This window comes from Camarhynchus parvulus, chromosome 1A (genome assembly GCF_901933205.1).
Source record: "Camarhynchus parvulus chromosome 1A, STF_HiC, whole genome shotgun sequence".
NCBI lineage: Eukaryota > Metazoa > Chordata > Aves > Passeriformes > Thraupidae > Camarhynchus > Camarhynchus parvulus.
Window position 1 is genome coordinate 33817416 of NC_044586.1, and position 25547 is coordinate 33842962.

Here is a 25547-nt window from a genome sequence, read left to right on the forward strand (position 1 = left end):
CAGCTTCTTGAAGCTGTTGATAAGTGGTGCAATCTTGCCTAGAGCAAGAGCAGCACACAGACATGTTAGGCTTTTGTGAGCTTTAAAGATGGATTAAAGCAGAATATTCACAAAGGCTAATTAAGCAACAGCAGCTGCTCTTCACAGGTCAGTCTGCTGGCAGTGGGCAGAGGGAAGCTCCCCTGGAAGCGACTCAGAGCACATCCCTACTTTAAACTCTTGTTCTCAATCACCTCCTGGGAGAGCCTCTGCTCCCCTCACAGATGCCCATCTCCACCATTTCACATCATTCATCTTTCCAGCTGTTCCCCCTGGGCCCCTCTGCTGTCACTGTGGACACAGGCCAGGGGAAATTGCTGTGAAATCTATTGCAGGTGGAAGGATAAGCATGTTGTAAATGGCTTCACAGACTCAAATGGGGTTTGATCTTTCCAGTGATGAAACACAGCTTGCTAAATTCTGTGTTTTGAAACTCACTGCTAATATTTTAAAGTGAAAAACAATAACCATATGGGATTTAGCAATTCGCATGCCAGGTTATGATGAGCTGCTTGGTTTGTCAGTTCCCAGCTGCTCCTCTGAAAAATCACCAGGGGATTTCCTCACTGACTGGGCTGCCAGCTATCCTGGGGTGAATACAGGGAACAAGAAGTTTGTATTAGATTTTATGGGCTGGAACCTTCAGCATGCCACAATCCCTCTGAACCACATGAATGTGAACCAAGGACAAACTGACTCTCATTAATCCCTGCATTTATGGGGAAAGAGCTCTCCATGTTCACAAAACTGGTGGAGGCAATGTTCCAGCTCCATACTTCAGACATGTGTCCTATGGCACAGAGAGGTAGGAGGATGGAAGATATGTGGGAATAGGGCTCCTCTGCAGCTCATCCTCTGTCTGCTGGTTTCCTTTGAGCCCAAGTTATGGCTGCAGCAGATAGGTGCTTTTACAGCTTCTAGGGACAGCTGTCCATCACCTACAGCTACACAGATGCACATTTACTGACACATACATCTAACAAGGACAGGAAATGAGGTTTTATGTGCTCTGTGGCACAGCAAGTGTGGGGATGTTCAGGGTGAGCCAGTGGGTTGTTGTCACGCCCTTCACCCAACAAAGCCTTATCAGACTTTGCCCCCCAGAGCGTCTGGCACCAACAGCAGCAGTGAACTCACCCACACAGCCTGGCCCGACCCACTGCAAGGAGAAGCACTGTGACTGGCTGTAGAAAGCTCTGCATCTCAAATTAATTTGCCTGTGGTTCTGCTGACACCTTCTGATTATGCTGCTCTCCCAGTAAAAGAAAGGGTGTACTGAAATAAATTTCCCACCCCCTATTCCACTGCAGATAGAAGACAAAAGATATATTGCTAATTAAAATGTTCTAATCTGCTGGAAAGCAGTTTTGTAGGATTGATTTGAATAAAACTGATGATGCAGCCCACTCAGATCACTGGGAAACGACCTCTCTATTATGAAGTCCCAGAATAACATAGCCAAGCAATCTTGATTTCCTAATATCTGTCAAAGGAAGAACTTCTTAGTTAGTTACAACATATAATATGGATATTCCTGAAATGTCCTCTGCTTAATGAACAGCTGATATTGGCTAACCTCATAGAAATAAGAGAGAATTAGTACCAGCTGCAAAATCATTCACTGGATAGTGAAACTGGCAGTTGGTATTATGCCTGCTATAAATATTTTTAATTAAAAATTGTTTTCTGTCTCTTCAATTGGTATAATAGCGATAATGCTTACTGAGAGTTACTGAAGATGTAATAGGATTCCCCTTCGTGTATAGCAGAGCTATTTATTCTGCCGTAATATTGCTAGAGTGGAAATCTGCATAATAATGTCCAGATTCTAGTGCAAGAGAAAAATAGACTGCTGGAGTGTTTCAGAATAAGGCATATGAGCAGGCAAATTCCTAAATAAAAACCATGCTCAGACTCTTTTCTCAGGTATGACTTCAAAGTTATATTAAAAGACCTTTTGGCAGGGGGGAATTTTCAGCTTCAATCCATAGCCCTGGGGTATGGTATGCCTCTAAGAATGGGTTTGCTCTTTGCATGCTTACAGAGAGCAGTACAGCAGATCCTCTTGTGCTGCTCTGACTGGGCCCTGGCACTCTCTGTTAGGGAGGATGGGGGCTTGGGGGTGTTTCCCCTGCCCTCATTCAGAAAGGATCAGCCCCTTTCCCCATTAGAGGGGCTGGGAGAGGCACTGGCTTTCAGTAGTGCAGCACACATGAGCCTCTGGGCACCTGGTGTCCGCTTGGTACTGCCACAATCATCCACAGGTGATGAGGGACACCTGCTCCTCTGGGGAGTCAAGAGGCATTAGACCAGCTATGCCGTGGCAGGCACAGCCCATGTTAGGCAGTATCTAAAAAGGATGGATACTGCAACAGCTGGAGAAATCTGTTAGCTGTCCCTACTGGGCCTTTGGGAACTTGTTGTTGCTTGTGGGAACTCTGCACATCACTCCGGATGTGAGGAGTCCCCCGAGACCACGTCGAGAGCCGAAACCCCGTCAGGGGGCTCGGAGATCTTGGCATGATGCCCAGAACACTTGGTGGCTGGATTTCGATCCTGCAAATGAATTGCCAGTTTGGTATGAGGGCTGGAAGGTGTCACAGGTTTAAAGGGTGTTTTTATAAGATGTACACAGGGTGAAAATATAAGTTTTAAAAATTTTTGTATAAAGGTAATGGGGACAAGATGGAGGGAACAGGGCGTGTCTCATCCTTCTTCCTTCTTCTTCTTGTTCTCCATCTTCTGCTGTGGTGTTGGCACTCAGGGATTGGTTTGGGGAAGGGGTGCACTGTCCAACATGGGTGATAGGTATTGGAAAGTAAAGGTAAATATGATATACGTAATTTGTGGTATAAGAGACGGAGCAGCCTTGGGGGCGGTCGGAGAGCGTCGTGGCTGCCTTGCTGGTCAGACCTCTGTCTGCCAGGAAGAAAATTTTGTAGATAAGACTTAATAAACAACCTGAAGACCGAACAGCAAAGAGTCCAGTCTCATTCTTCAGAGCCTGGGGTCGCTCCCTGGACCACCCAACTCACCTCGCGGGCAGAGAACAAGCAGCCGACCCCGAGAGTTGCTCTCCACACCATGTGGGAGAATTTCTAAACCTGATGGGACCAAACACTTTCTCATCCCCGCTTGACTGTTCCCCTCTGAGGCTTTGGACCAGTATAATGATTTAGACATTTTCTTCCACTGCCTTCCTCAGGCCCCTGCCTGTGTCTTCCCCAGCTTCTGATATACCTACCCCTCACCCCCACGCACCTTCACTCTCATTTTTACTCCTCTGTGTATATCTCAGAGGTCCTGGTGCAGCTTGCCTTGATCTGGTGTTTGCTTTCTGACAATTCCCAGAGACTCAAATCACGACAAAAGCCTCATTCTGTCAGTCACTGTATGAATACATGATTAGGCACATTTCCTGCTCTAAAGACCTTTCGATCTAAACCTGCTGGTTTGATTTCATGACACTAAATTCCTTTCCCAGTTTGGCTCTCATCCTTTTCTTGCCCCTAAACTGACAGCAATTTTATTGCAAGCAAATAATTTCCCAGACAAAGCTATGGTCTCTTTTACCCATAGGTTCTTCCCTCTTATTCTGGGTTCTTCTTTCTACCCCATTATCCTTGCTTTGCTATTCCAGCAAGCCCTTTAAGATGCATCTGTGCCTCACAGTCCTCTCGTTTTCCAGCTCATTGTTACTCTGAGGGTTCAGCAGGAACTGTCCTCTCTGCTCTCTTTCAAAGGGAAAGATGAACTCTGCTTGCTGGGGTATTTCCTGAGCTCACCACAGAGAAGGCAGCAGCCCCACCGCGGTGTGTTCTTGCCTGGCCAGGATTGCAGTGGACACAAATACCATCATCTGTGAGCACCTCTGCAGATCAATGGATTCCACAGCAAAGACAAGAACAAAACAAAGCCAGAGAAGTGACTCACACCCATGCCCAGACAGATAAAGGAAGAGAGAGAGAGAGATGGAGAAATGACACCACAACCTCATCCGCCTGAGGACACAGGTCAGGCGAGCCAGGGAATGAACTACAATGGACTTTTCTGAGGGTGGCTGAGCAGGAGAAGTTTCTGTTTGATTATTTTAATTCTTCTCGGCTACCTCCCAGGGTCAAGTCACCTAATTTTATTCCAATAATGCAAGTAGTCTATTATGAAAAAGGACAACACATCCAATCCAATGAAATAGTTTTGGTGGCCAGTTTGAATGCTATTTTGACCACTTGAAAGGTTTTATATAAAACACCTGCTAATTTAAGAGCCTGTTACACCAGGAGAAAATCTCGGTTGTCCATGTGCCTCCTGCCTTGTTGTAAACTAAAAGAATTAAGAACACCCTAAGCCAAGATAAATTTAAAATACAGTTCTCCACTTATTTGAATCAAAAGGCAATATTGATTATTTAATTACATAGAAATGATCCAGATGTTTGGCATTTACTACAGATTAATGACTGTCCCAGAGCAGTTAATGGCCCTTCTTGCTGCCATCAACAAAAGCTGCTTATTAATCCCTGGAAAATGGCTTGCATAACAATCATAACCTGCTGTTAAAAGTTTATAAATAGATAAAAGTGTCACATGGATTTATGAGTGCTAAAGCTGAATGGGATCTGTGTGGTGTTTCTAGCAAATGAATGCCATGTGCATGAGCTCATCTGATTGCCTGAATTATCACAAAATCCCAAGTTGCTCTTTTGGATTGAAAAATGGCACATAAGAAAGTGCCAAGTGGCTGGAGTCCTATCTACTGACTGGGAAATAATTACTTTGCTGCATAATAAAAAGGCACCTTCCTTCTAACAGCAATGCTCTGCCTATTTATTGTATCATATAAATGTGTGTGAGGGAGGCTGTGCTGCTTCATTCCTTCACTTTATTTTTAAGAGGAAAAAACACTTGCACATAGACACACACCCACACACACACAGAGCTGAGCCACGTCCTCCCAAGCCCAGCAAGGGCTTCAGCAGGTATAGGGGTCTTGCTAGACTAGGATCTGTACTATTCAGACAAAGGTCTTCGAAGGAGCCCTTTGCACCTGGGTCTCTCCTGTGCTGGGGAGAACACTGAACATGGTATGTGCTGCCAGTGAAAGGTGCTTTTGGAAAACATGTTGCTCCTGGAAGAGCCGGGAGGGCATGCAGATCCTGGGGGAAGGGGTGGTGGAGTACAGCGATTTACAGCATGCAGCAGCACTGCATCCCCATCTGTGCTAACTGTGCCCCACCATTGCGGCGGCACTCACACCGTCCCTCCTGCCTGGGAGCTCAGCTTCAAACCAGTGTGCAGAGCACCCTGCTCCTGTGGGGTTGTAGAATCCCTGTCCCAGTCACCTGGACAGCAGTGCCAGTCCCTGTCCCCTCAGTAGCCATTGTCCCTGTAGCTAGCTGTCCTCAGCTTCCTAACCCCACCGAATGAGCAGTAGCTGGTTATTGCATTTGAGCTGTGAATAGTAAAAATTATATACACGTGCTGCTGTCTGGAAAAGCAGAGCAGGTCTGTGGGAGCATCCTGATCATACTAGGAATTTAGAGAAGTGGCTTCCTTGTATCCAACCAGACTGCAGATACTGAGGTAAGAGGAAAGGTAAGAAATTACTGTCTCCTTCAAAGAATCAGAAAGGAAGGGCCTGAGGACTCTTCTCAAATCCCATCTTCCAAGCCTGTTATCATTACTGCCTCTATTTTCTGTTATTTTCAGTGAATCTGTCTTGATCAGACAAAGAGATGTTTCAGGGCAGCACTGGACCACAGAGGGTTGTCCATCGTTAGAAAAGAAGTCTCAAGGCTCCTGTCCCTTGCCCCTTACCCCACACACCGTTCACTTCTCCTCCAGCACAGGGGCTGGGGGCTCTGTGACCCCCCTGGAGTAGCAGCTGGCCGAGGGGCTGGGATGCAGGAGAGGACACGGCACATAGGTAGGCTGTCACTGCCACTCAGAGGTGTGGGATGTACACACAAGCAAGCAAGCACACTACTTAGGAGGTTGGCAGGCTGGAGGCTGCAGCCTGTAATTTCTCTTCTATGGATTGCAGCCTCTCTAACTCTCTCATCCCATCAGTAGGCTTACTCCCACTGCCCAGCGCTGAGGACATGCCCCTTCCACAGACCACCCCCGTGATTTTTTCGCTGTACCACAGAAGTCATCAGACACTAAACAATAGCAGAACTAAACTAATTATCATCCCTCAAACTCTTTCCAAATCTGTTTTGCTGCACTTTCTCAACACGTGTGCAGGTTTCAGGCGAGAGACGCACACCGTGCCCTTCACGTACTTCACTGCGCCGCCTCCCCAGGAGCCCCAGCGCTCCCTTCGCATCCACCGGGTGCCTGTAGCCGGGCAGGACCCCGTCCTTAGCTCAGAGGCTTTGCAGCGCTGAGAAATGCCAGCCCGGCAAGCAGCCCCAGAAAGCTCCTGTGTCCAAGAGCTGAGAGAGGCAAATTTGCCTCCTTGTGCTTGTCCAGGGGCACGGAACCTTTCAATGTCAATGGCATTCGGCATCCAAAGCCCGGTGCCGGACGGAGCAGGGCTGCGTGGGCGGAGGGGGAGCACATTCCCCACCGCCTCCATCCCCCCCGGTCCTGTCCCTCCCGCGGGAGGCAGCTCCGTCCGGGCGCTCGGCTCAGCGCGGCGGGCAGCGCCATCTAGCGGGGCCGGGGATGGGTAACCAGCGCCCCAAGCGCCGCCAGCCCCCTCTGCCAGGGGCCTCGCCGGTTCCCATTTCAGCTGCTTTCCCTTCTCCGGGAACCGCTCCTGGCCCCTGCCTGAAGGATGCTGACAGACAGAAATTAACATGAATGGCTAAAACGGCTTGCATCAGCTCGATGTCAGGCTTGCAGACAGAAAGGACTAGGAAATAAGGGAGATGCGGATGAAAGGACTGTTCGTGGTGGGGGATGCGGGTGAGCAAAGGGCTGGCAGATGGAGCAGGCGAGGAAACACAAGAAGGAAGGTCCGAAGGATAGGTTTTAGGAGAGTCAAAACTGATTTTTAACTTAGTATTTTACTCAAGTATAGATCAGTTAATAGAAGTCTCTTCCTCATCATTTAGGTAATTAAATATCGTAGAGTGCAGGTTTTTCTGAACAAATGCAGTGAACACCTGCCAAAGACAACACTGTCCTGCCTCAGAGTGCTCTTGCTCTTAAAGGTCTCCTCCAGTTTTTCACCCCATTGGCTTTTCATGCTCTCCACAAAAGACAGCGGCGGAGGCACATTCTTGCTCTTCATTAAAGGAAATGCTCAGGCACAGGTACAGGAACGGGCAGGGAAGAGGATGAAAAGCATCCCCCAGAAAACCTTAAATTACTTATTTACTATCCAGATTCATGAACTGAACAGTAAGTTATTCAGCTGAAAAACCCGGTCTCACCAGGAGCCCCTTTCCTTTAGTTACGAGCACCGCAGTACCCGGGTGTTTCTGTACGTGTTTCGGGCCGCAGGCATCGGCAGGGCGGTCCCACAGAGCGCAGGGGAAGCTCCGCGCGGCCCGGCCCCGCCCCTTCCGGCGCGCGTGGACATGGCGGCCGTGCCCGAGGAGCAGGTCGGGCCTGGGCCCGGTCCGAAGCACAGAGAAAAGCACAAGAACAAGAAGAAAGCGGCGCCAGGTGAGGACGAGATGCGGGACTGGCGGCTGGCCGGGAGGGCCGCGGAATGAGGAGGGCTCCGTGGGGGGCTGCGGAGGGCACAGGCGGCTGATGGGTGTTTGGGGCCGGCAGCGACGGTGCCGTGTTGTGGTGTGCCCGCTCTCGGCTTCCTCGCCTCAGTGTGTGCCTTGTTCTTGTGTAGTATACTTGAATAATCAGCTTGTATGTACCAGATCAACAGCGCATATCTCAGCTGCGGATTTCTTCTTTTTTTATTGTTGTTTTTTTTTTAATATAAAGAATTTAAAGCAGTAATTTTTCTAAGGTCAGAAGAGATGCAAACCGCATTTAACAGTGTATTAAATCAATCTTCTTATAACAATAGTTTTGGGTTTTTTTTCTTTTTAATAGCAGTTGATGAATCTGAACTTCTCACTGTGCCAGATGGATGGAAAGAGCCAGCCTTTACAAGAGAGGATAATCCCAGAGGGCTGTTGGAAGAAAGCAGTTTTGCAACATTGTTCCCAAAGTATAGAGAAGCATACTTGAAAGAGTGCTGGCCACTTGTCCAGAAAGCCTTGGGGGAACATGTATGAACTTTTAACCATTTTGATACTACACTTTACCTTTTGGGACATACAGGTCTTAAGCTAATGAAAACATTGCAAGTTGCTTTTCTCATACCATGTTTGTGCATTTCTACTGTGCTTGCCTTTTGAATTAGCAGTGTCATTTTTTGTCATCAAAATCGGTGAAGAACTGTGTAGCCAGACTGGCAGTTCTTTGCAAATGCTGTCAACATAGTATTTGCAACAGCAAATATCTCATCATCCAGGCACTGACAGCTTTGCTGTGCTTGAATTCAGGGAGATGAGAGAGGTGGTGCTTTGGGCCTTGTGACACATATTCAGTCTGGGTTTTGTCTCTGTGTGTGTGAATTTTCTTAAGCTAAAAGTCACTCAAGAAATTTTGGAAAATAGATCTACCTTCTGTTAGTTAACTGCTTACTGCCAAAGCTGAATTATGATACTGAGCTGGTGTTTCTTTTCAAATACTGCAGTATGTGAACGCAGCGCTGGATCTAATTGAGGGAAGCATGACTGTCACTACCACTAAGAAGACTTTTGATCCATATGCAATCATTAGGGCTAGAGACTTAATAAAACTTCTGGCAAGAAGTGTTCCATTTGAGCAGGTCTGTAATAAATCCTGAAAGCTTTTATCTATCATAATGCCTATCTTTTGTCTTAAATTCTATCACAATATTATTCTTACATTCAGTCATAATATTTATAAAATACTACATTTTAAAAATGTTGGAATTTCAAGTGAGTCAAAGAAATAAAATATATTTTTAAAGTAAATATATCTGAAAACAAAGGGAGAAGAATAAACTGAAGTATTCTCTTGATTGCTATGAGTAATACATTTGAATTCAGATGACACTGTCTGCATCTCTTTAGGCAGTTCGTATCCTTCAGGATGATGTTGCATGTGACATCATTAAGATCGGCTCTCTGGTGAGGAAGAGAGAGACTTTTATAAAAAGAAGAGCACGGCTTCTTGGGCCAAAAGGATCTACTCTGAAGGTAATTCCTAGAGGTGTAGTAACCACACAATACTGAGACCCAAATTTGTGTCAGGTCTTCATATTATACTAATTTATTTTCTTTTTTTTGGTGTAGGCCCTGGAACTGTTAACCAACTGTTATATTATGGTGCAAGGCAACACTGTTTCAGCTCTTGGACCCTTTAGTGGGCTAAAAGAGGTAAGATGAGGTAGATGAGCCATTTGTGTAGCAAACAAATTTCTGTGCTCAGCTTGAGGGTGGGTAATACACAAAATCTGGCAACCTTAGCAGTATCTCACTGACTATTCAGCTGTGTGTTAGTAAGCTACATTTGCATGAATATCCACAGTATTATCATCTTAGCTGCTGAATTTTGTTTAGACTCCAAGATCTTTCTGTCTTGGAAGAAAACGCATCTGCATATATTTTAGTAACTATGTGGGAGAAGAACACTTGTCAAAAGCAAGTTCCTCACAACACCATAAGATCCATGGTAACATGAAAATAATGTTTGTGGGGCCTGCTGGAGTCTATTAGAAGCATGACAATAGTATTGGCATTTTTGAACTGCTGTTCCTTCCAATTAACCCTGTGCTTTAGCTTTTTAAAGACTGGAATCAATGATCTTGGAGATCTTCTCCATCCTTAATGTTTCTGTAATTTTAAATGTTACTACTTCAGCGTGGCAGAGGAAGCACAGTGTTTTATAGCTGATATTTTAATTGGTAGCATATGAAATACTTGATGAGCTTTCTATTCTTCTTCTTTTGTACTCAATACAGGTTAGAAAAGTTGTTCTGGACACAATGAAGAATATACATCCCATATATAACATCAAGGTTAGCATGGTCCACTGTGCATCTTTGTTTACAAGAAAATGCTATTTCTTCCCTGAGGGTTGTATGTTAAAAAATTACATGTTTCTGTGTGGTAATCTATTTTGAGAATTTCTGTAGTGTACTGCTTTATAAAAACCACTGACTTTGATATCCTTCATTTTACTAAGATACATTGCCATAACACCATAATGGCAGTATCTGCAAAATCAAAGGAAACTTTCCCTTTGATTGTTGGCTTGATACTTGCTCATTTAAACTGAAGCACCTTCTCCTGTGCATTCTGTCCCTGTTTTGAGACATCTTTCTGGTTCTGTTCATAATTAAGCCCCTCTGCTCTTACTGAAGTGAGATGTGCAAGGTTTCAATGTAGCATATTCCCTCTAAGAAAGTCTAGTAAACTTCTATTTTGGATCTTTTGGCTTCTACTGTAATACTCTTTTTTAATAAAACATCTTTGTGATGTTCTGAAACTACTGAAGACTTTGATGATCAAAAGGGAATTAGCAAAAGATCCTGAACTGAGGACACAAAGTTGGGAAAGATTTTTGCCTAAATTCAAGCGGAAGAACTTGAAAAAACGCAAGGAGCCCAAGAAGAAAAATACTAAGAAGGAGTACACACCGTTCCCACCTCCACAGCCAGAAAGCCAGGTCAGTTGAATCTTTATTTGGTTATGCAGGAATATAGCACACCTGAAATTGTGTTCTTTGTAAAAAGAGTTGGGGAGGCCTTTTCTGTCATGTTCTGATTCCCTGATACTACAGGTCTGGCTTATAATGCATAATTAACTAAGGCTTCTTGCTACTTGTCTTACACAGATTGATAAAGAATTGGCAAGTGGTGAATACTTCTTGAAAGAAAGACAGAAGAAACGCAAGCAAATGGAAGAGATAAAGGTAAAGTTGTATTAATCCAGGGTCCAGTTAAAAAGCATTTGATTGCTGACTTGGAATCTGATTTTTTTTGTTGTCCTTTTTTGCCCTGCTCTGTTGCTGCTTGACCTTTTTATTGGTAACTTCAGGCAAAGCAAGCAGATGCAGTCAAGAGAAGACAAGAAGAAAGAAATAAAGCTTTTATCCCACCAAAGGAAAAGCCAGCTGTGAAAACAAAGAAAGGTAACCATTTTTTTCCTGCTGTAAAATCTTCTGTTGTCAATTTCTAAGCTGAGTGATTCTGCGAATACAGCCTAGGAAAAAGAAAGATCGTGCAAAAAAAATCCTGGTGGTAAGATCCATGCCCAGAGATTGCCAGGGACAGTAGAAAGATCATCTAGCCAATAATTTTATACCTATAAAATGGTAATTCTCCATTGAAGAGTCAATCTCAATTGGTTGTTGGAGCTTCGTCAATTTTTGCCTTTCAGTTTTACAGTGATGCTGCCATAACTTTTACATTCAAGTAAACAGAGAGCAATACTTAGTTGAAAAACTTACATCACAACTTTGGTACAAGATAGGGGAAATCGTTCTAACCTTTTCTAATAGTTCTAACTTTTTCTAAAGGTTAAGGTAAAACCACACTATGTGCAGAGTAAGAGCTTATGTTCTCAAATGTTTTATACAACAATCTTTGTATTTCTTACTGTGTAGCCTCCACTGAGAAAAAGATTGATATTGAAGCGATCAAAGAAAAGGTAAAGAATGCGAAGAAGAAGAAATTAGGAGCGCTCCCTGAGGAAGAAGTAAAGTTAAAAATGGCAGCAGATGAAAAGAAAAAAAAGAAAAAGAAGTAATTCACCACCCAGGATGTTTACTTGTCACCTCTGATAATGAACATTTTTACACTCTGAAGATGGGAGATTTTTTTGCTGTCAGTATAATGTTGACAAGAAAATGCTAAGTAAAGGATCATTCTCTTTTCCTAAGTACAGTTTAATTAGAGGACCTACAATAGCTTTACAAGCTTGGCGAGGTTGGTGAAGAAAATCTGTGCTGCTGTGTTGTTTGATATAGTAAGAGAATGTATTTGGATCATATCCATCTGTGTAAAGGGAAGGTTTCACAATAGAAACATTGAGGAGTTTAATGTGGAGAGTTAAACATTTGGGCCAGATAACTCTGGGAAGGTGAAAGCTCAAGGTAATTCTGTGAAAGACTACCAGACAATATGCAGCCTCAAGCTGTGGTGATAACTTTTGCTAAGCAGGCAAGATTTATTACTATATAATGCTTTTATTTTTGTAAAAGCTGATTTTTTTTGTGTGTGTCATGTCTCAATGCTAATAAACTATTTTAATACAATGTTCTGAAACCTTAGTTAATCTACCGCACAACCTTCATTGTGTTGTCCAGGAAACCATTGATAAATTGTCATTTATTAGCATTATCCTGATGGGTTTTTACACAGAATATGGTACAAAGCAAGTGTCTTTACACAGGGATTGTGCTGCAGGGAAAGCAAAAAGTTGTGTTATTTACCTTTAACTATATTCTTAGTTTAGTTCCTTCTTGCAAGAATATCTTAAAAAATTGTGTTCCTATTTTTTTTTTGGCACTTGCCCTATTTTAAAGGAAGTTTAGTGGTTTTTCAATTTCCCGAAACTGTGAAATGTGATGAAATAAAGTGCACCAGCAGAGCAGCTGTTGCTTATTTCATACCTCTGAGATTAAAGAAACAAATGTATTGAAGGGGAGGTAGAGCCACACTAATGTTATGATTCTGAGTGCCTTTGCTAGGGTTTGGAATTTTTATCACTGCACTTGCAGTGGAACTGGTTCTCCTAGAAGGATGCAGCTCAATGCCTTTTAGTGACCTTTTATTTGAAACTAGTAGGTGAAAACACATCCTTTTTTGTTGTTTGATAGATGCCACGTTGTAAAGTTTGGGGGTTTAATCCCCCTACGCCCACAGGTTTTTAAGGGAAGGTTTTTCTTAGGATTTCCTGAGAGCTGCTTAACTATATAGTTAAATGAAACTGTTAACATTTTGAACTTTCAAGTCTCTGCATTGCTTCTGTTTCTTCTCCTGGAGACCACGCATTAATTAAACTAAGCAGGAGAGAACTCCTACTGAGCTCATTTTAAGCTCCCGGACACAGCAATGTATCTGGTTCTCTTTCCTGCCTTCCTCTTTCCAGTAGTAGGACACTACCCTACATGGGGGGCAGAGACTGCTGCAAGGTCTGCTGTGGAGCCTTGTGCAGGAAGAGTGCCCACACATTATGTCCTGCTGCCCATGTGCCACTTGCCAGCTGATTTTTAGTTGGGACTTTGCAGTACATAGAAGTCGAGGCCTGGGTTTTACACAAGAGTGTCTGTGAGTGTGCTGTCTTGGCTATGGAGGCTCCTGCAGTCACCAAAGGTGTATATATATAAAGATATATCAAGCGTGAAATTCGTAATTTTGTCCCCAGACATATTTGCATTTTGAAGAATTTTTTTATTCAAGAAATGTTGTGATACTGAAATGATTCTAGTATAAGAGTACTAGCTGAGAATGATCTGGAAGTGTAATGTGAGAAATGTTGGGTCCCAGTTCCAGTGTTTTCAGTTAAAATTCATGCCAGTAGTAAGGTCAGGGTCAGGAGTGGGCATGTAGAAACACTGACAGGTATTGTGGTGACAGTACTGCAGAAATAAAGGGGTGAGGGGAATTTCCCAGCTTCTCCCACAGCAGTGTGTGCAGAGGGACAGGGGTGCAGAAGCTTCTAAATGTGTGGACAGGGATTGCTGTGGTCCAGCTGTGAGTTTGTGCAGCTCTGCTGCTTCCAGACTCTGCTTGAGCTGGGTGACTGTGGTTGGTAGAGGACATACTGAACTGAATGCAGCAGCTGTCCCCGCAGCCTTCTGCCTGCTCCAGATGTGCAGGTTCCAGGAGATTTGTTCTTTGGCAGCTGTTAAACCAAACTTGTAACTATGGGCACAGTGTGATTTTATTTGGAGTTCTATCTTTCCCAGTATTGTTTCTAGTGTTGTGCAAATTGGAGCTGAATCTGGATTTATTTTGTGCACCAGCAGTTAAGCTTTAGGTCATGTTGCAAATTCATGACTGCCATACACAGGAAGCAGGAAATAACAATTTATTGTTTGAAACAGCAGTAAAACCCCTATACTAAACAAAATAAAAAACCACAACAGGAAAGATTGCAGTGATACATAACCATGTAAACACGGGTGAAACTGTTTCAGCACAGATGCCCGTCAGTTTAAAAACAATTTCTGAGCAAAGGAAAGTACCAATGACAAGTGCTCTGTGAGACTTGGAAGTGTGCTCCCTGCCCCAGGATGCAAATGCCAGAGCTCACAGGGATCCAAAAATTCCTTTAAAAAGATTAAATTATACAGGCCACTCTGTATCTTGCTGTAGGAGTGCCCGAGGTAAGAGTGCAAAAGGAATGAGACAGGTGCACGCTCTGCCTGTGCCTTGGCTGTGGGCTGGGGCCTGGCTCCTGGGCTGGACACTCTCCAGCCCTTCCTAAAGTGTGTTGGGCAGCTGCCTGCACCTTAGTGTGCTGCCTGGACAATGTGCCCCTGTACCCACCAGATCACATGCACACTGCTCCACTTTAAAAATATTTTAACTTTTTAACTTTTAAAGATTTTTAACATCTAAATCTATTTTAACTGTTAACTGGTTCTGAGCAATGAGAAAGCTGCTTATCAGTGCTTGTAACTACAAGCTGCAATGAAGATGTTATTTCTGTACTTGTAAGTCACATTGCAAACAATGTCTCTACCAATGTTTGTGCTGCCTGTAACCTATGAGAATGGAAGAGATGAGTTGAGCCAAGTGCTTTTGAGGTCTTCTACATGTGTGTTACCCACTGGCAGGTATTAGAGACCAGTATTTTGGTAAGAGCCATGAGGCCACAAATGTCAGTATAAGGAGTATTAATCTTAAAACAATAACGGAGATACAGAACTCATCACACGCAGGCCTGTCCCATTCTGGTTGCCACTTGGAATCCTCTGTAAACAAAACAATTCACTCGTTTTCAAGTATAACTGCAACAAGGGCAACAAAAGGAAACAGTAATTCCAATGGTACTTACCAATTACTTTGTCACGCTCTTCATTTTCTGGAGAGAGAAAAGAAGTAAACAGAAGCGCACTTACAATCTAGAAACAATTTGACTAACCAAAAGGGAATGAAATTTGAGCATCACAATGGGCTTATAAATACAGCTGATGTGTTTCTTCTCAGGAAAAAGCAAAGACCTGCTGACTCTGGGAGAGCCCTACAGGGACTCTCAGGACTCTGGTGAGGAGTGGTTTATCACACTTTTTTGACTTCTATCACCAGTGGCAGTTGTAGAAAGGACTCCCTCCTGTGTGTGCTTCCCAAGATCACTGATTTTTGCCCTGTGGCCTGTGTTTTGAGAGCCTGCAACTAGCATTAAATGGCTCTGTGAATCCAGGACTCCCTTAAATTCCTTAGGTACTGATGTTTTAACAGCATCTTCCCACTCCTTTTAGTTCACCAATAGTTGAGTGCTGGGTAAAAGTGTGACCATACCCTCAGCTCCCTGCAGGCCAATGGCCACAGCACAGTGCCTTGTCTTTATGGAAATTTCAGTTCTCCTTCCCTCCTGACTCCATGCAGCCATTAAAAAGCCAAGTGCAGGCATATCAGGAAGGCTGTCAGACTTGAGTTGAGCACTGCATCTCCATGAATGCTCTTGCATGTCAGCCTTGTTCTCTCCCAGTGCTTAGGGGAAAGCAGATGGCCTGGCTGATGATCATTGGAGTGAGCAGCTTTGGCAGTGGCATGGCTGCTCTCCCCACCCACAGTGACATAGCAGGGGCAGAGCTTGCTTGGACCTGCACCAGCTCAAGCCACAGCTCACACATCAGGTGTGGATAACCTGGAGCCCCCAGGACAGGTATCCCATTCTCTACTTTCTGTTTCCATAAGCAGTAATTTCTGGCAGGGGTAATAACACTTTAAACTGCAGCCACCATATTATCTGTAACACACCCTCCAGTACCTGAAGAGCAGACCCTTCCATCAGTCCCCAGGGTAGAAAACAGGCTCCTTCTGCCTTCATCCCCTCTCTTTATGTACCACTACCCACTTGGCTTCTGACTGCAGTTTTTCAGCCTATATTTAGGAACAGGAGAGTACTGTGCCTGCCTCCTGCCACTATCTTTTGTGTGCTCTTTCCCTTTCTACACATGCTTGGGGAGGATGTCTGGTTGTCTTCTACTTACGACACATCGTCATGGTACACTTCTCACCACCGCACTCGCTGCACGCTGTCCCCGTCTTGTATGGGCGCACCGGGTAATTCCCACTGCGAAGGAAAACACCACTGCTCTCAAACCATCTTGGGAATATGGTAATACCTACTGCTAATTAGGTTTTAACCTGAGTTCTGCTTCACTTGTGTTGATAGAATGATGGGTTTTTTCAAGAGTCCCGTCTGAATGCCCTGTGCCCAAGACATGCAGTGAAACAGAAGAGATTAGGTGTAATGGGACACCTGTTTAGGAATTTGGAGACAGCAGCATTGCAAACCTGGGAATTAAAGCAGTCTCAGAGTTGGGTAATTTGTGTGCATGGAGACTCTGGAACATCACAGCTGGCTCTGGCTATGGAAGCAAGAGCAGGTTCAGTTACTGTGTATGTATGTGTGTATTCAGCCTTGAAGAGGAATGCTCTGGTGTTGGAGAATCATAGGTGGTGATTTCATCCATTTGTTGTTTAATATTTTAGGAGTGATATAGGACTCTGTCCTGCTCCCTCCCTCTGCCAGTGGTGTGAGTGGGACCAACTACCTCTGCTCAAGCTGATACTGCACGGAACACAGCTTCAGTGCTTTGCTCAAAGCATGGCCAAAGCAAGACTTACAGCATGCCTCAAACTGCCCATGAACACAGAGTGGGATTTTGTAAGCATGAAATCTCAGCAGTGAGATGAAACTTCATGGTAAAACCTCATAACTTTCAGCAAGGCAAGGCTTTTATTGCTTGGTCTAAGATAAACAGTACATTCACTTGAGGAAACTGTGTGTGAATCCTGCCTGGGCCCTTGGCAAAGCAATAAAGCTGCTGCTTCTCAAAATCAACAGCTGGATGTGACATTACTCCACTTGTTAGCATGCAACTGATCATTTGTGGTGTCCTCACCCAGCAGGGAAGGGCCCAGCTTTAAAGCCCTCTCTAGAGCACCTTGCCTTTCCAGAGAGCACCCTGTCTGCTTTGCTGGGTGCTGGTGAAGGGACCACTCCTCTTCCCCATGCCAACACAGGGCAAGAAATCCAGTGGGATTTTGGCCCTCCGCACATTTGGGTGTGGGGTTTCTGGGGAGAGCAGCAGCTGTGTCATTTCAAGATATTTAGTCAGGGGTACATATTCTTCCAAGGATGAGACGTGGGCAAAAGGAATGCCAAACTTGCTTGAGCTCAAGGGCTGCCTGGCTTTGGCCCAACATGGCTTGGCCAATGGCTTTTAAAGCTGCATTTATACTGAGGTGGTATTAATTAGCTGGAGAAGAGAATAATACATCCATCCTAGCTGGATATCCTACTGACTACGCACATGAAGGACCTCTGGATCAAATTTTGTCTTGAGCAGCCCCAGCCTCCTAAGCAGCCCTCAGCTGCTAAAACTGAAGGCTGCCAGCACTGCACACTTCAATGTTTATCCAAGCCATTGACTTAGGGCTTAATTCCTCAGGCACGTGTGGAAATATCTTCAGACTTTGGGTTTGCACTTTGGCAACTGTCTGGGGCCATCTTGGCATTTAGGAGGAAGGGATTAACTTTCAGATGATCACTTCAGTATTTTCATGTCAACATCTTATATTTAATCCTTTCTTCCAGTCCAACTGCTTTTTGTCTCCAATACACAGCCCTCATCTAGCAAATAAAAAACACCTGGTTGGACAAAGGCGTACCTCTTCTCTATTTTGGAGACTATTTCCTCCCACAAACAAAAGGACTAAATGGACTAATCTAATAAATGTGCATGTTGTGGAAGGGAAGGGGTAGGACCCAAAGCCTGTGAAATGTTCATAACAAAAAACCTTACGGTGGCCCATAGTTGCAGACGAAGTGTGCCGCGTTGCGTATGGAGATGTATTGCACCGTGGGACAGTAGTGCACAGCACAACCAACCTTGTAGCTTGTAGCCCAAACTACCTGCAAAGACAGATGGATACACTGGTGACAAGGCTTTGATTCAGCACCTGAAGAGTTAGGAGAAGACATGCTCTCCCCTGTTTTATCACACACAAATGGGATGAGGAGGACTCCTTTGGCAGGCTTCACAGGGAAAAGCAGCAATAATGGATCTCATAAATCATAGTTTGTTCTGAAAAAAGACTGATTACTTTACCCAATTCACCATATATTTGTTAAAACTCTGCAGAAAGAAGACACAACTGGCTGTAACAGGTTGTTTTCCTTTCTTGCAAAGGAGAAAGGTGAAGTTCACCTCCTTTGTTTCAACCTAATCCATTAGCATTCTATCTTTCTTGCTGTGGGAGCTGAGTTCACACTTGTGCAGAAAAGGCTGCATGATCTGCTACAGCTCTTATGAGGGCTGGCTGCCCCTTCACTAAATCCTGTGGGGACATAAAGCAAATTTTCAGAAGGCACTGGTTCTTTGGGAGGAGGACTGTGTTTAGGCTGCACTCCTGCCTTTTAATATCATGGCAGTGACTAAGATAATCTAGGGGCAAGGCCATTAGTTCACTTACTGATCCTCTCTCTACCAGAAGCTTTTCTGTGGAACCCAGCATCCTATCAGAGTACAGCCAAATGCTGCAGTCCTGAAAATTGTCCCATGACAGCAGCAGAGGGGAGACAAGGGCACAGCAGTACTTGAGGGTGATGAACAGCAGCAATGACTGACTACATGAGCAATATGAAAGGATCCTGGCAACTTATAACATAAATACATTTGTGCTTCCACTGACTTAAAGGGGAGGACTGGCCCTTTCTGTTTATGGCTGTTTGGTACCAGCTCTGGGAAGATGGGACAATCCTCAGGCTCCTGAGGGTTTACTTAGTGCAGTGGCAGAGCAGAGGTTGCTCCTGGCACCAGCTGTAGATAACTTCTTTCCTGAGGACTGTGAAGGACTGAATAAAAGGACCTTCCCTATCACAGGAGGCCACTGACTGAGCAGTGATTTGTGGTAACTGCAGTAACTGTGCCCAGGGAAAATTCTCTTCTCCACAGTTGGGAAGAAGAGGAATGATGACAGGAAAGACCCAAGGATACCTCCTGAGGCTGTCAGATACATATCTTCTAGCTACAATTGCTATCATTGCTAACTCCAAGTGTGAATAATCTTACTTTTTTATTCTACACCCATGAAATTGCATGGGCCACTCCTCTACAAACACCATGGTCAACAGCACTGTGCTTTAGTGCCAGGTAAAGTGTGCTGTGCAGTTTCCAGGTGCTGACTCTTGCAGTGTTCTTGAGAGCAAGGTCAAAGAGTGGCACAGTCACCTCTCACAGCTCCTGCATCCAAGTATCTTCTCTGCACACAAGTTCAGAAAGCCCACCAGCTTCACCTCATCTACTCAAGTCCTAAAAGCACATGTGTATCTCTGCAAAAAATATTAAATAGCCTCAGGTCAAAATTTAAGCCTAGAGTTGCTGCTGCAAGCTGTCCTGCTTTCCTATAGCTGTGGGTAGTGACTGCAGGGTTGCATGGCAACTGTAGTCCTTTTGCTCCCTTTGCCTGCTTCCTTTGGGAATAGCAGTTGGACAAAGTGTGCACATGATGTTTGCAGAACTGCAGACATCTCTTTTCATTATGGTACTTCTCCAGCCATTGGCATTTGAAGTCTGCCTGACAGAGCTGAGCTCATGCTCTGCAGCTCACAGCCACTGCTGTTGTCTCTTTTTCAGCCACTGCTTGGCTAATCTGACTGCTGGATAGCTGCACTGTTTTCTTCCAAAAAAACCCCACAAACTGCCACATTTAAAGTAATAACACAGCGACTCTTTTCCTCCCATAATTTGAAACGTAAGAACATCTTGTGCACGCAGACATATAGTAAGACTACAGAACCTGGAAAGATTTACTGAATCTTTAACAGAAATGTAGAGGTTTTGTATCAAAATGGCAAAGCTGGTTCATGGTTTAGATGGAGAAATGCAATGCCTACCTGTGTATAGTGGCCACATACTCTAGTGCACTTATTGGTCTCATAATCGTAGTTTTCGACCTCGGCGTACCAAGCGGCGAGGGCTCCTTTCACGGTAAAGGCAGAAAGTGAGCCAGTCCAGATGTTTTCTCCAATAAAAGCAAATCTGGGGTGAACTTTCCCTCGCTCTTTGAGATGTATATTATGTTTAAATAAGCATTTCTTTGCCCAAGCTTTTGCAGTCTTTGCCAAATCTGGATCCCAACTCTGCAAAATAAAGACAATTAAAAATCACTTTGTTATACTGGCAGTGCAGTAATTCAGAGCAGCTCTCAGGAAAAGCTGTGTCTCAATTGTGTAGATGCTTTTGGTTCATTGATTTCTTACTTCTGTGGAGACTTACAGAGCTACATGGTAAATCAGCTTGTAGGTTTGTTTCTGATTTGAACTTAAATTGCTGATTAAGCTTGAAGAAATTTTTTTGGGGTGGTGAATGATCTTGGTTGACTGGCTTGTTGGACACCAAGAGCTGTACATCAGCCAAATACAGTGTTTGTGGCACAGTGAGCATTTTAAGGCTGTGCTGGCCATGACAACATTAATGTAAATTAAAATGAATTTACATGGAAATGGGAAAATGAGGGTTATGCCCACCATATCAATAATGCAAAAGTCTTGTGTAGCTCATATTTGCTTAAGGCTATGGCTGGCAGGTCAGTTCACAAGCACATTGCGATTTTGGGGACGGTTTAAACTCAACACTTTGGTGAGCATCATTGTGTTTGGTGGCTTGAAATCTGAGTGCTGAATTCATATTTGTGGAATGACTCATTCACTTGCTATTCAGTTTTAGAGAAAGTGGCTATTTAAGCAACTGAGTTATGTAAATGTCTTTTGTTTGCACTGGAGGTGGTGTCTGCTCTTGCTGGGTTTTCTTGTGCCCACACCTTGAGTAATTACAACATTGTACCTCCTGGTAGATACAGTACCACAAATGTATGCTTGTAGTCCTAGTTATACTTGGTGTTATGTAAATGAAGTTGTCCAGCACTGAACTAGTTTGTACTGAAGTTTTTTTTTTTAATAAACTTTTTATTTTTCCTCTTCGGAATTAATTAAAATAGCTTACTTGCTTCTGCAAATGATGGAAATGCTAAGGAAATTGTTTTGAATGGATCAGAAATGATGAAGGAAAAGGTGCATTTTACAATCTACCTTTTTGTAGATTTTTTAGTAGAATCTAACAAAGGTAGGTTGTTGGATTTTATGTCTATGTTTTACCTAAGTAACTTTTTTTGTACCATAGCTAAGTCTGAAACAATGTGTATTGTTTACGCTACCAATTAGTAATTAAAAACACAAGATCATGCCAAAATGCATCTATGGAGATTTAAAAATATTTTTTAACCTATGTCTTCCATTTCTTCCTTTGCCTAATGTTTGTTGGGGGTGCATTTTCCCAGTGTGATGGGGTGGACACTGGCCAGGTGCCCACCAAAGCCACTCTATCGCTGCCCTCCCTCAGCTGGGGAGGGGAGAGAAAATGCAAACAAAGGCCCCTGGATTGAGATAAGACAGGGAGAGATCATCCATCAGTTACTGTCATGGGCAAAACAGATTCAGCTTGGGGAAATTAATTGTATTTATTACAATTTTAAACACCTTCCCCACACGTCTTCTTTCTTCCAGGACATAACTTCAGTCCTGATTTTCCACTTCCTCCTCCCTCCCAGCAGCACAAGGGGACATGAATTGGGGGTTATGCTCTGTTCATCAAACACTCCCTCCTGCTCCCTCCTCCTCAGGGGGAGGACTCCTCACATTCTTCTCCAGCTCCAGTGTGGGGTCCCTCCAACAGGAGACAGTCCTCCGCAAACTTTCCAAATGTAAGTCCTTCCCAGGGTTTCAGCTCTTCTTCTCCAGCATGGTCCCTCCCTCAAGGTGCAGTCCTTCAGGAGCACACTGCTCCAGAGTGGGTTCTCCATGGGGTCACCAGTCCTGCCAGAAAACCTGCTCACTGTGGGCTCCTCTCTCCATGGGGCCACAGCTCCTGCCAGGACCCTGCTCCAGCACAGGTTTCCCACAGGGTCACAGCCCCCTTCAGGCCTCCACCTGCCCCAGTGTGGGCCCTTCCACAGGCTGCAGGTGGATCTCTGTTCCTCCATGGACCTCCATGGACTGCAGGGTCACATCCTGCCTCACCATGGGCTGCACCACGGGCTGCAGGGAAATCTCTGCTCCAGTGCCTGGAGCGCTTCCTCCTGCCCTTTCTGCCCTGACCTTGGTGTCCGCAGAGTTGCTCCTCTCACACGTTCTTACTCTTCTCTGGCTGCAATTGCTTGTGCACAGCCTTTCCCCTTCTTGAATGAAATATCCTAGAGGCACTGCCACTGTGGCTGAAGGATTTGGCATTGGCCAGCAGGGGGAAATGACTCTGTGGGACATTCAGGAAGCTTCTGGCACCTTCTCAGAGAAGCCACCCCAGTATGACCCCTTTGCTTTCAAAACCTGTTTGTGCAAACCAAATACACCCACAAAACTAAGACATAAATAATTTAGATAGGAACTCAGTACATCAAGTATGAAATTTGGGGCAGGGAGTCTTATTTCAAGTAAGCAGTTGGTATTTCCTTAGATACTTTTTCAGGACAATGGATAAAATCTGACATTGTACAGAATTTATCTTCCAGTCCTAGAAGATAACTTTGACAGTTAAGACAGAAGCTTCATTTTACATCTTGTCTAGGCTCTGAGATGATCATTATGAAAGAAGTACAACAGGGGGGGATGCACCTTTGCATTTCATGGTCTTTTTTTTTCACATTCCGCTTTTTAAGACTCCATGCACCTTCTCCCCTCATCCTATAGTGTTGTAGTAATAGGTTTAAACTTTGATAAAGGTATGAATAATACTAAGTTTAAAGTTGCATAGTAAGTTTAAATATACTTTCCATTTTGTGTGAATACCTAATCTGGCTGACAGATGAAAAGCAGTGTACAGAAATGTTCACAATGATTTTTAGTTTAACTGCAGTTACACTCCATATTTGCTTATAACACTGCACTTAAACAGAAAGATTGGACTGAATGGCATGCGAAGAAAATGAACAGGACAGGGAGATTTGCATATAGATATCACTGCTGTTTAAGGAAACAATACTTCCCTTTTTTCCCCCTCATTAACTGCTTCTCAGTTTTCATTTTATAACAAGTTTCTTGCTGACTTAAGGAGGAAAAATTTAATGCATAATATGTGAAAAGTGATGTAAGGCAGCACTAATTCAAAGGAGACTGTTATGAAGCCCTGATGAAACTGGTGAGACTGCTGTTTTTGAGGAGCCTTAGAACAGAACTAAGTAGTGCTTTGGGTGGATGAGAAAGGGCTCACATTTGTCAGGTAAAAAAATTTTAGATCAACATTCTCATTTTAAAATACATGTATTACAAATACCAATGGTTGAGCTTTGTTACTTGGAATTAAAGGAATTTCCATTTTGCATTTTCTTTTAAAAACTATTTTTCCAAAATATGAGAATGCCCTGAATTCAATCTTATTTTTCACATATCTAGGTGGACAGTTACTTCCAGCAAAAAAGAAACTCCTTGTGAAATAAAAGCACCATCTTTTTTTCTGCCTTTTTGAAGTGCCAAGGGCCACTCAAAATACTGTTTTCAATTCCAATGCTTTTAGTTTTGTAATAGATTTTATCATGTATTGCACTGCTATCTCCACATTAGATAGTTCCTGGAAGAGGTCATATTTAAGACTAGGGATTTTGCAGTATTTTGAAAGAAACTTGCCATGATTCAGTTTCTGGTTTAGATGCAATTTATTTGTCTCTTTCTTACGCTGCCTTTTTTTTTAAGATTTCAGTTCTTTACTTTTTCAAAAGAAGAAATTAAGCACAATTTAAAAATACGAACACTGCACTTTTAACACATCCTAACAATATTTTGTTTGTTTAGGGCCTGTAAAGTAATGTAGAAAATACAGAGTCCAAGCAACATGTTCTGAAGGCCAGGATGCACAGCTAAGGAGATGCATCTAGAAGAGAAACTAAGTAAGTTTCCTGTCATGTTTGCAATTCAAGTTTTATTACTGTGCGGTTACCCCTCCTAAGTGGGGCACTTACCTTTTAGTGTCTGACAATCAGACACGGAAAATGAACTTGGTGCTTTCTGGCTTTCCCTGCAGGCCCAGCCCCTCGGAGCTGCCGCCCTGCTGGCTCAGTGGGTGAGAGCTCTGCAGGGAATGCCCAGAGAAAGCTCTCCGGCGCTGTTTGGCAGCAGGATCTGCCCTCGCCCACTGGAGCAGGAAAGTTGTGCTTAGATGTGCACAAACCTCCGGCTGCCGAACTGCGTGCGGCGCCTCGCAACCAGAGGCTTCTCACACAACACAGCACAGCAACACCGCTGGGCTGAGGGCGGGCATCTGCGGCTGCGGGTCATTTCAGTCACACCGAAACTGCACATACCCCACCAGATAATTACAGCCTTCTTCTCTGCTTTGAAAAGCGGTCAGTCTTATGACCCCAGGTTTTTATGGGGTTGTTTTCTGATTTTTTGCATTTGATCACAAAAGCAATCTTTGAGAATCATAAACGGCATCACAATGCTACAAATTTGTACGTAAGTCATGAAGATTCCCTTACCATCCAGAGCATGTTGCTGGCTGGTGGATCCACTCTGGACCGCAGTGTGTTGTGGGTTTCCACACATTGCTTAATAAACTCTGGATCCCGAGGATCAGGTACTGTCGACGGATCATAAGAATCAGAGGAATAACAAAAGAGTAGTAAAGCCAGCGCACAAGCAGAAAATCTGCCTGTCATTGAGAAAGGGAGAAGAAGAGAGATCGTGCAAGCAGAAAGTCACCACGGTGGATCTAGGGGCATCCCTAGCCGTCCCGAGCTGGTGGTGCTGAAACCCGACAGGCTCCGCACCGGGTTGCCTGTATTTATAGAGCCCTCGTCAGCCTGAGGGCGGCTGGCTGGGCGTGGCCTAGCCCTCAGCGCGGCCGCTGCGCGCGCCGGGGGTGGCGGGGCGTGGGCCGCGGCTGCTGCGGGGCCGGGCAGGGCGAGCCCCACGAAGTCCGGTGTCCTTTGGAGACCCTGCTGCCTGTGCTTGTGCTGCTACTCATTCGCTGTACAACACACCGCAATGCTTTTCCGCCGGGAAAAGCATCGGTGTCGGTCCTGCCCCCGCAGGGCCGGCGCCGAAAGTCGGTTCATTTCTGCGGTTTGTGCACAGGCATCAAGGAAGTTTTCTTCAACCAGTTCCGAGCACTTGCTTAAGGCATGCACTGCAAATGTCATTACCCCTTTCCTTACAGTCATGCTTCGCAACACCTGGTCTTCCAGCTTTAAAAGCAGACTGTTTCAGCTCAACGAAGTGGTTTTAGCTCTACCAGCAGCATTTTGCTCGGAAGATTTGTGGGCTGGACTTACCTTAGCCATGGTAA

The 25547-nt window shown here is 44.4% G+C and overlaps 2 protein-coding genes across 3 annotated transcripts; one reads left to right on the forward strand and one right to left on the reverse strand.

Annotated features, from left to right (window-relative positions):
- Positions 1–7544: 7544 nt before the first annotated feature.
- On the forward strand, positions 7545–12284 carry KRR1 (KRR1 small subunit processome component homolog). Of its 2 annotated transcripts, none has more exons than XM_030959947.1 (10): positions 7545–7655; positions 8049–8224; positions 8695–8829; positions 9098–9223; positions 9320–9403; positions 9988–10044; positions 10524–10694; positions 10863–10940; positions 11066–11159; positions 11634–12284. In XM_030959947.1, the coding sequence occupies exons 1-10, from the start codon at positions 7568–7570 to the stop codon at positions 11774–11776; spliced, it is 1152 nt and encodes a 383-aa protein (XP_030815807.1). In that variant the 5' UTR covers positions 7545–7567; the 3' UTR covers positions 11777–12284. The 2 variants fall into 2 exon arrangements, with proteins under 2 accessions (XP_030815807.1, XP_030815806.1); XM_030959946.1 differs by having other exon boundaries at positions 7557–7655; positions 8046–8224.
- Positions 12285–14047: 1763 nt separating this feature from the next.
- On the reverse strand, positions 14048–25015 carry LOC115910397 (glioma pathogenesis-related protein 1-like). The gene is made up of 6 exons (XM_030960524.1): positions 24739–25015; positions 20108–20353; positions 18015–18124; positions 16194–16276; positions 15035–15061; positions 14048–14951 (listed from the first exon to the last, which is right to left on the reverse strand). The coding sequence occupies exons 1-6, from the start codon at positions 24916–24918 to the stop codon at positions 14800–14802; spliced, it is 798 nt and encodes a 265-aa protein (XP_030816384.1). The 5' UTR covers positions 24919–25015; the 3' UTR covers positions 14048–14799.
- Positions 25016–25547: the final 532 nt, after the last annotated feature.